Here is a 10724-nt window from a genome sequence, read left to right as displayed (position 1 = left end):
GGAGCGTGGGGGCGTGGGGGGTGTGGGGGCGTGAGGAACGTGAGGTTGTGGGGAGCGTGGGGTCATAGGAGGCTGGCGGGCGTGGGGGCTTGAGGAGATGTTTGTTCATTTTAAAACATGCACTCAGAAAGCTCTTCCAATGTGCCACCCACCAGATGATGCACAGACCCGACCACACTCGTGGCATAATGAAGAACAGTACAGAGGCTTCACCGGGCCTTTTGGTAACATTGGAGAGACCTCCTGGCAAAGAGGAAGTCATCTGTTGGCTACTCCTGTGGGCAAGGACATCCAAGCTAGGAGACACAATGTAGGTTTTCGAGGCCCCATCTCAGGACAGGAAGGTGTGTCTTTGGCTTAATGCTGTTAAGATTCCCTTTTCTTTCCCTCTGGTTACCAGCGTACTATCTGTACTTGCTTATATCTGTGTGGTTTGCAGATCTGCTGTCAATGTGGTTCCTCTGGGCCCTTGGAAAGGGCTCCTGCCAAGGGTGTCACAGGTGCTGTGTACCTGAGTCCCTCAGAAAGGACTGCCTTGCGATCTCACCATACGTCCAGTCCCAGTGCAGATGTGGCACCTGGCAGACGCTCAATGTCTGCCACTAAGGACAGTGGTGCTTATACATGTTTTCTTTTTGGCACATTTACAAATGCTAGGTGGCAATGCCATGAATAGTGATGCAGCAGAGCCTGACACCTTCCTGAGATCGCTCTCAGAGTACCCTCATACCACCTGCGAGAAACCTTTAGCGTGAGGCCAATGGGCCTGCAATTTCTGGAGCCTCAATGACCTAAACATGACACGGTCCCATCTGTGTGTCCAGTCCCTTCACCTTCTTCTGGAAGCCCATGGCAGGGGTATTACATCTCACTCCAGCATCCTCCTCGTGGTTGCAGCCCTGGGACTCGGCATTGAACTTGCAGTCAATGATGGACTTCTCGTTCCCGGTGCACTCGATCTCGTTGAGATGGATGGGTCCTATCCCTGAAGAAGAAAATAAACATGGGCTAGGAGAGCTCCTGAAGGAAAGTTTCTGCAATTGGCAAGAAAATCCCAGATAATAAGAACACTTCTCTCCCATCCTCAGAACTCTCCCAACAGCCTCCCACAATCAGCTCAATGACCCAGTCTTTCCTCCCTGGAAAGAATTGCTTCTCCCATAAGAGCTAATGAGGATTGTACTAACTTGTGTGATCTTGGACAACTCACTCAGCCTCCTGAATATTGGTTTTCTCCCTTAAATAAGGGAGACGAACTAGAAGGTATCTAGGCTTCCTTCCCAACTTGCATTTATGAACCTGAAAAGGGTGACTATGGCTGCATGGTCGGGGTCCCTTTAGGAAGAGATGGCATGCTCAAATTGGATGATCTGAAGAAAGTTAGAAAAATAGATTTTTACAATAAAGGTATGAACAGAGTGGTGAACAAAGGACAGTCCAGTGCTCGGGGGCTACTAGCACTGGGCACAGATACCAGCCTAGACCTGCAGGAGTGAGGGGAAGATGCCAATATCTAACCCAGGAGAGCAAAGAGCTGTGTGGAACGGCATCTGGAAAGAGCTGTTACTCTTGGTTGAGAGACAGGGTGGCTACAGGGACTTTGCAGGGAGAAGAAATACCTGGCCTCTCTCTTCTCCCCATCTCCAGTCTGCTGTCAGTGCTCCCTGCTGGCCACACCCAAATGTGCCTCTTGATTTTATGGGTAAGGGTGGAGAGCGGAGCTGGAGGGGGCGATGGAAGAATCCTGCAAATGACCTAGGTGAGCATGCGGGAAGCTCTCATACAGGCAGAGATAACAAGGGGAAGCTTCCCACTGCTGGGGAGAAAGAATTCCCAGGCTGACCAGCATTCAGCTCAACTCAGCCACTCATCACGACGGATCAAAGCCCACTGTTTCCAGCTGTGGGCTGCATCAACTCCCATCTTGGTCCCTGGCCTGTCTGTGACCTTCTCCTTCTCCTGATCCTCACCACCTTCTTGACCCTCATCACTCAAACACCCGCTAAAACCTCCCATCTTTACGATGACCCTCCCCTGACCCCTGAACCACCCTCTGGCCCATCACTTTCGTCCCCTTCAGGGAGAATTTCTTGAGAGCAACATCTGTTGTTCTGCTTCCATAGCCAACAGTCGGATTGTCCCCAGTCTGTTTCCTCGCTAGCCCTTCCCCATCCCAGGAAAAGGCCCCTCCACCCACCTGGTTATTCTCACCAGAACCCAGAGCTCATCTCTAGTACCGCCTCCTTTTTCACCAAAAGCAGTCCATTACCCCATTCTGTTCACTTCCCCAAAGCCGAGTGCTTTTGTTTTTTCATTTCTGCTACAACACTAGTCCAACCCTGCTGTCTCCCATTTGGATGAATTCAATAGTCTCTAGTCTTCCTCCCGTTTGCTTATTCCAAAATATTTTCCACACGGCAGCCCAAGAGATTTCTAATGCAAATGGAATTATGTCACTAGTCGTCTTAAATCCCTGCAGTAGCCTCTCACTGCCCTAATGGTAAAATCCACAGTCATAGGCAGCCACCTCCATCTTTTACCACATTATATGAGGTCTTTGTGTAAGTGTCTGCCTCCCCCAAGGGGCCTCCCAGGCCCTGTGGAATCTGACCTCCACTTAGCCTTCTGGCTCTGCCAGCTCCTCGCCCTCAGCCATATCGTCTCCTGAGCCAAGTGTTTCCCTCTGCATGGACCCCCTGCCTGGACTGTCTTCCTCCCAGTCCTCACCACTAACTCCTGCTCATCTTTCAGGGCTCAGCTTCAATGCCATTTCTTTGGAGAAGCCTTTCTGACCCCATCTAAGCTGGGTCTTCTCAGGGAGCCTTCCACTGAGCACTCTGCTTCACGTTCATTCACGTGGCTCTCTGTTCGATGTCTGTCTGTCTCCCCACTAGGCCAGAGGGCCCACGAGAGCAGGCGCCATGTCTGTGTTCCTTTAGTTTCTTTTTATATTAGTTTTTATTTTAAGTTGATTTCAAAGAGGATGGGAGAGGGAGAGATAGACACATCAAAGATGAGAGAGAATCATAGATCAGCCACCTCCTGCATACCCCTTACTGGGATTGAGCCCACAACTGACCAGGAATCGAACTGTGACCTCCTGGTTCATAGGTCAATGCTCAACCACCGAGCCGCACTGGCCAGCCTCTGTGTTCCTTTTGTATTCTCAACCAGGTCCCGGCAAATAAGAAGTGCTGCAAATAGTGTCTGGATGGATGTTGTTTCCACTGAGAACTTGTTGTATGTTGGCCTCTGTGCTAGGAGTTGGGGACAGATACATGAAGAAGGCAGGTCCCTGCCATGAAGTGCCCACTTAGTCTGTGGGGGCGGCAGACACTTATGCAAGGACTGTAATGTGGTAAAAGATAGAGGTGACTACCAATGATTTTTAAAAAAATTCTCACCTGAGGATATGTTTTATTGATTTTAGAGAGAAAGAGAGTGAGAGAGAAAACATCAAAGGGAGAAAGAAACATCAATTGGTTGCCTGCCATACACACCTGGGTCAAACCCACAACCTAGGTATATGCCCTGACCTGGAATCGAACCCTAAACCTTTTGGTGTTTGGGATGACACTCCAACCAACTGAGCCACCCGGCCAGGGCCTACCTATGTTTTGAACCTAAAGGAAGGGCCCTTGGCTATGCCACAAGGTCTGAAGACACCAGTATCTAGGCCAGGGGTTGGCAAACTTTTTGACTGGAGGGCCACAATGGGTTCTTAAACTGGACCAGAGGGCCGGAACAAAAGCATGGATGGAGTGTTTGTGTGAACTAATATAAATTCAAAGTAAACATCATTACATAAAAGGGTACGGTCTTTTTTTTTTTTTTAGTTTTATTCATTTCAAACGGGCCGGATCCGGCCCGCGGGCTGTAGTTTGCCCACGGCTAATCTAGGCTCACTGAGGCCAAAAATTAACTTCTAAGAGCAACCCCTGTTATAAAAGCCAAGTTCCATTTCCTTGGAAATTCAGAAGCGATGAAGTCTACAATTCCCTAGAATTTTACAAGATTTACAAAAAACACATCTGTAACTATGGCTGGAAGCATCCAAGGACTCAGAGTGGAAAGGCTGTGACAAAATAGAGATTCTAAACAGGGCCCTTGAAGCAAGCCGAGGCCACAGCTCATGAATTAAGATGGGCGTAGAAGTGGGCAGCAACCTGGGACTCCAGTTAGATCAGGCAGAATTTGTTTGATGATTGTGAGGATCATGATGATGGTGGTGATGATGATGGTGATGATAATGGTGATGATGATGATGGTAATGGTATAATGATGGTGATGGTGCTGATGATGGTAATGATATAATGATGGTGGTGGTGATGATGAGGATGACAGTGAGGATGATGACTGTGGTGATGAGGATATCTAATATTTAATCACTTACTCTGTGCTGGATTCTGTCCTATACACATTGCTTCTATTAAATCATTTAATCATCACAACAACCCAATAAAATGAGGAAACTGGAGATGAAAGATTAAATAACTGGCCCAATGGTAGGTATTATTTTCATTATTATTATATTATTTTGTTAATCCGCACCAGAGAATATTTTCTCCATTGATTTTCAGAGAGAGTAGAAGGGAAGGGGAGATACAGAAAGAGAGAGAAACATAGATGTGAGAGAGACACATCAATTGGTTGCCCCCGCATGTGTTCCAAACAGGGCTGGGGATCAAGTCAGCAACTGAGGTACATGCCCTTGACTGGAATCGAACCCGAGACCCTTCAGTCTGCTGGTTGACACTCTGTCCACTGAGCCAAACCGGCTAGGGCTTTTTAGTATTAGCTCTTACATGTCATCACCTCTTTGTTAGTGTAAGTTATCTTTGGGGTTATATCATTTTCTCCACTTGAGATGAGCTCCTAGAGAACAGAAACGATTACCATAAGTGATTGTGGAATAAGTAAATTCTCCATTGCACCGTGCAGACCACATACTAACTCAACGAGTGTTTGTGGATTGCTAGACTATAGAGGAAATATTAACACAAGAGCTTAGCATGCTTTAGACTCCAACAAACATCTGGTTGGTCTCCTTCTGGCCTAACTGATGTAAACTTATGTGGCTTTCTCAGACACCGGGAGCCGAGGCCCAGAGAGCAGGGCCCGCTTTCCCGCAGCATGCATATTCATGGGCACCAGGCAGAGCACCGAGCTGGGGAAAACAGTGCTTATCACCCTTGTTTTCTGCACCACCCAGTTCTGAGGTGGGTTGGGCAGGGCAGGAGGTGTCAATGGAAGGCACTGGCTGCAGCATAGCCAGTGGGGTCCGAGGCTCCTGCCTTCTCTTGTTGACCTAGGTTTAACCTGCATCCTGATCCCCAGCTTTTGCTTATTCCTGGGCTCTGGACTGTACCCTGGATTGCTCCCCACCTCCACCCTGGCCCTGCTCTTCCTTCTTGTACAAACCCTGGCCCCAGGTGACTACAGGGAGCCAGGTATGGACTCTGGATCCACAAACAACTCTGCAGGTTGCAATCACATTTTTAAGCGCCCAAAAGAAGAGACTAGGAGACAGCAGTGTTTTTTGCATGTTGTAAAGGTTAGCATTGTTTCACAAAGTTTTATTTCAGCTTTATGTGTCTGGCATACACTGTCACATGTATTTCTGATTGGGCATTGCAAGCAAAAGGGTTTTAAAGCTCTAGAGCAGTGATTTTCAACCTTTTCATCTCATGGTACGCATAAACTAATTACTAAAATTCTGCGGCACACAAAAAATGTATTATATTTTTTGCCAATCAGACAAAAAAAAGTATAAATGTTGATTCATTCACACTGGACGGCTATTGTTGTATTGGCAGTTGTCACATTGTTACTTGATAATCTAAGGGAAAAGAGGTCAGTGCTCCTGACTAAATAGTCAGGTATCGCATGTTTTAAAAATTCTTGCAGTACACCAGTTGAAAATCGCTGTTCTAGAGCTTCCCTGTCCAATGCAGTAGCACTTGGACTGTGGCCAGTGCAGACTGAGATGTACTGTGAGTGTACATAACACCCTGGATTTCAAGGAGTTGGTACACAAAATGTCAACTATTTCATTAATAGCATTTATATTGATTTCATGTTGAAATAAAAATATTTCATATTTTCTAGGTAAAGAAAATATATTATTAAAATTAATTTCACCCGCTTCTTTTTGTTAATATTTTCATTGATTTTTTTTTTTTTGAGAGAGAGAGGCAGGGAGAGGGAGAGAGAAAGATCAACGTGGGAGCAAAACATCAATCAGCTGCCTCCAGCACGCTCCCCACTGAGGATTGAGCCTGCAACCCAGGCATGTGCCCTGACTGAGTATCAAACTGACAACTTTTTGATGGATGGGACGATGCCCAACCAACTGAGCCACCCTGGCCAGGGTTCTCCTGCTTTTTATTTGTTTGTTTGTTTACTTATTTTACGTGGCTACTAGAAAACTTAAAATTATGTCTAGAAACTGTTAAATAGGTAAATGGCTTGCATAATATTTCTATTGGACAATGCAAGTCTTGAATGTGTAAACTTCTTTACTATGTTAGTTCAGCTGACCCTACTTGTGCAACCGGAACTCATTCATTCATCCATTCATTCATTCTTGATAAAATGAGTATTCCTGGCACAATACAAGCTGGGCACAGACTCGGCACTAAGGACACGGAGATAACAGACAGAGGCCCTCCCCGCACGCAGCACTCAGTCCCGGGGGTTGGCGGATGCATAGACAGACGGCCGGAGTGGAATGCGGTCTGAGCGCCGGGGGTCCCGCACCACAAGGCGCAGTGCCCGACTCTGACCTGACATCCATCCTGGTGAGAAGCACAAGTTTCAGAGAATCACAGGAGGCTGGAGTCAGACAGAACCTCAGACATAAATCCAGAAAAAACTCTGAGGCCCAGAAGGCCACTCAAAGGCACTGTGCAAGCAGGGGCAGGGCTGGGACTGGGACTCTCAGTGGTCACCCTTTCACTGCCCTCACTTGGGTGTGGTCACTGCTCTACCAGCCAGAGCCAGGACTGCAGGACAGACCCCATCTGCTCTGTGACCTGACACTGACTGTGGACTTTTCTCTTTCTGCCCATCAGAGTTGACCCCACCCAGTGTGGCAACAGATAGTAAATCATCCAATGGTTCTTTCGTGCTTCATAAATGTCAAACATCTCATTCTCCCAGAGTTCCGCAGGCCCTTGGAAGCCTTTGGCTGCTCTGGGCAGTGCAGTAATTAGGTCAAACAGCACATACCCAGGAGACATGGGATGTTTATGTTACCCAGTGCTTGTTTATTCCTCAAAACGAGCTTGGTCTCTGCCCTGTTGGCCTTGGGAGAGCACAAACCATCACATCAGCCAACCAGAAAAATGCTCTGTACTAAATATTCGAGATTTAAGGTGAAAGAAGCCCATACCAGGAAGGAAGAGGACTGTCGCACAGCCTAACAGGTACACTGTGACATTAAAGTCCACCCTAGACCCCAAACTTCAGTGCATGCCCAGGAAGTCTGCAGAGTGACGGTAGAGAGGTGTTCTGAAAGTGAGCAAAACTTGTTGCATAGGGAAAGGCCCAAATCTGAGTCAGAGGACTGGGGTTTCAGTCTTTCTCTACCATTAACTATCAATTGACCTCGGGCTGTTCTCCAGAGCCTCAAATTCCTCATTGTTTGGAGTAGACAGCCTGAGCTCCCCTCCAGCAATGCTGCCTCACGAGCCAGGACTCTCTCCAGTCCCTGCTATTATTTCCATCTCTGGGCTGGGATCTATGACCTCACTGCATTCCTTTTTGTGGGGCAATGGCCCTATGTCTGACAGCTTGGAAACATCCTTTCCCCTCAGGACAGGACACCGCACACCTCCTCCCTGCCCATTCTCCCTCCTCCCCGGCCCTCCAGCCAGGTGCACTGCAGCCGCCCTGCAGGTCAGCACTGAGGGCTGCTTCCCTGCTCAGCCCACAGTTCCCAGGAGAGGCTGGGCACTCACTGGGCTGCAGTATCTGGGTGAAGGGCCTCCTTCTGAAGACCCAGGGCCCGCACGGGTCAGTGGCCTTCATGGGCCGGGCGGGAAGGGACGCTCTGTTGTGTTGTCATGTCACGTCCACAACGTTGCTCTCAGCTTGAAAGTCCCTTGTGTTTTGTTCTTTGCTCAAACAGAACATTTGTTCAGGACACTTAATAAAAACCAGGCCCCTTCTCCTCAGCATCCCATGACATCGGAGAGGGGCATCATGTTCCCAGTGTCTGGGGGCAGGGAGGTTTGCGGGGCTGTGCGGAGTGGGAGAGTAAGAGGACATGGGGGTTCCTTTGTGCCCGGGGTGGTCCACAGCCTGATGAACCCTGAGGCCCTCTCCTGGAGGACCCTCCCAAGATTTCCAGTTGCTCAGCGGGGCAGTGGGAGGCCTGGGTTAGGGGTTGGGAGACCCCTGTTACTCATTGATGGCTAATATGTTGTCTCATCTCCCTTCTTTGGGTCTCAGCTTCCAAATCCGGAACATGGGGACTCAGTTTCCCTAAGGCCCTTCCAGCTCTGACCACCCAGGGAAAGGCCTGAGAGTCTCTAAGAGAAGCAGCCGCTGGGCGCAGGAGGAGACGCAAGGAGAGCCTGGGAAGCCCCTGCAGCCAGCCGTGCTGGGCTCCTTTGCCATGGTCCCCGTGGAGAGAGGCCACCGCATGTCCTCCCACTCCTTACCTTGGCCCAGCCGGGAGCCAGTGACGGCCTCTTTGGCACTTCCAAAGCCCAGCTCTCGGCAGACCACGCTGGCAGACACCAGGTCCCACTTGTCATCACAGATGGTACCCCATTCGCCGTTCTTGAGCACCTCCACGCGGCCCTCCCCGATGTTGGCACCACCTCTCAACCGCACCAGGGGCTGCTGAAGAGACACACGATTCTGATGAGTGTGGAGGCTGATGCACGTTCAGCGGGCAGTCACTGCCCACCCCCTCCCTTCCCAACTGCCCACCCCAAGCCCAGGCACCGGGGCCAGGAGCTAAAACTGTCCTAGGTGTGTGTGTGTGTGTGTGTGTGTGTGTATGTGTGTGTGTGTGGCCGGGACACTCACTCTGAAGGTCGGCTCTGCTTGTCAGTCTTTTATGGCGTTTTAGTCCTGGGCAACTGGGGAGCCCATCGGGACCCTCATCAGCTCGTCCCCCAACCCATGCCTGGCTCCAGGACCTTGCCACCAGCCCTTCCCTCCACCCCCTCATCCAGAACCTCAAGCTTTAGAGCTACAGAAAGAAGCTCCTACCCCCAAGTCTGCAGACCCCAGGTGGATGTCATTCCACCCGACTGTAACAGAGCCCTGTAAAAGCAGGACCCTGCCTGGCCACCGCTCTCAGTCCTGACCGCACTCAAGTCCAATGGGCCTCACTCTTTGGAAGATGCAGACAGGGTGGGTGGTTACAGATTAAACACCCCTGACGCTCACCGGCAGCCTGGAAGCCTGATCACCTATGGGGTCTGCTTCATTGCGTAGGAGTCAGAGCCACTCTCCACCAGCGTCATGACCCACTGGACCACACCTTAGGAGTTGGGAGCCGGGTCATCTGACTCCATCTGCCCACACAGACTTGGTCTGCAACAGCTTCTGTGCATGCGTGTGTGTACATGTGTGTTGGGGTTGGGACTCCGAAGGCTTCGGGGCTCTGTTGACTCTTATTTGATTCAACACAGAGGGAGTAAGGGGTGACTGTGCAGCTGTTCCATGTGTGTTGGATCAGACCCGTCATTGTTCCACTGTGGCCTGTGTAATCCTCAGCCTGGGGCTCCCTTCACCCAATCCCTACCCCACCGATGGCCCAGCCAAAGCAGGCCTGGTTGCAGTGGTGTTTTTAATATATTTTTTCAAAAATTGATTTTAGAAAGAGAGTAAGAAAGAGGAAGAGAGAGAGAGAGAGAGAGAGAGAGAGAGAGAAACATTGATGTGAGAGCTGACCATCAATTGACTGCCTCCTGCATTCCCCTTCCTTGGGCATGTTCCCTGACCCAGAATCGAGCCAGCAACCTTTTGGTGCACAGGATGGCGCCCAACCCACTGAGCCACACAGGCCAGGGCTGGAGGTGGAGGTTTTTAAACATTCACATATACACCAGCCACCTTGAGGGCCCAGAGGTCAGACAAAACCCTGTGTCTCCATCCTCCAGCCGAGGTTCCCACTCGGTCACATCTCTCTCCCCCACTCACTGCGCCTCACGCTGCCATGGCAGGGTGGGGTGCTGTGACAGCACCCGGTTCTACAGCTTGCAGGGACTGCTCGGACCCTGCTACTAGGGGAGACAAAAAATGGGACGCGGTGGGTGCAAAATGCCCACTGGCTTCAGGAGCTCTAATTCTAGCAAAACAGTAACACTGCTGGCTCCAGCCGGTTCCCTGCGGCCTATGACCCTCGCTTCTCCCACCTCCCTTCCCAAGCTGTCTGGCTGGATGCCAGCCCCTTCCCAGGGAGCGGGCCATCCCTGACCCACACTCAGTGGAGGCAGAGCGCCAGCAGCCTCGCCGCAGCCTGCAGTGGCCAGGCCGAGTCAGCGGGCCCTGGAGGGAAGAGAGGAACCAGGGGAAAATGTGATGTAAGGCTCCCTTGCCTTTTTGCTTTTTTAATTGGTTTGGTATGAACTTGATTCATCTGCTTTAAACCGCATAGTAAGAGGAATTTCCAAACAGTAGGACCTGGGATCGGACACATGAGGAAAGCTCAGAGGCTCAGGCTGAGGCCACACAAAGGATGTGGCCATGAAATCACATGGCAG

The 10724-nt window shown here is 50.2% G+C and overlaps 1 protein-coding gene across 1 annotated transcript in view; it reads right to left on the bottom strand.

Annotated features, from left to right (window-relative positions):
* Positions 1-10724, bottom strand: part of LOXL2 (lysyl oxidase-like 2) — a 98754-nt gene that overhangs the window by 19547 nt on the left and 68483 nt on the right. Inside the window, exons 6-7 of the mRNA XM_005864583.2 lie at positions 8667-8850; positions 834-985 (exon numbers count right to left, since the gene is read on the bottom strand). Of these exons, the coding sequence (XP_005864645.1) occupies positions 834-985; positions 8667-8850 (336 nt within the window). The remainder of the gene's footprint in view (positions 1-833; positions 986-8666; positions 8851-10724) is intronic.

Source organism: Myotis brandtii, unplaced genomic scaffold, assembly GCF_000412655.1.
Source record: "Myotis brandtii unplaced genomic scaffold, ASM41265v1 scaffold19, whole genome shotgun sequence".
Classification (NCBI taxonomy): Eukaryota; Metazoa; Chordata; class Mammalia; order Chiroptera; family Vespertilionidae; genus Myotis; species Myotis brandtii.
This window is presented reverse-complemented; position numbering and strand designations above follow the sequence as displayed.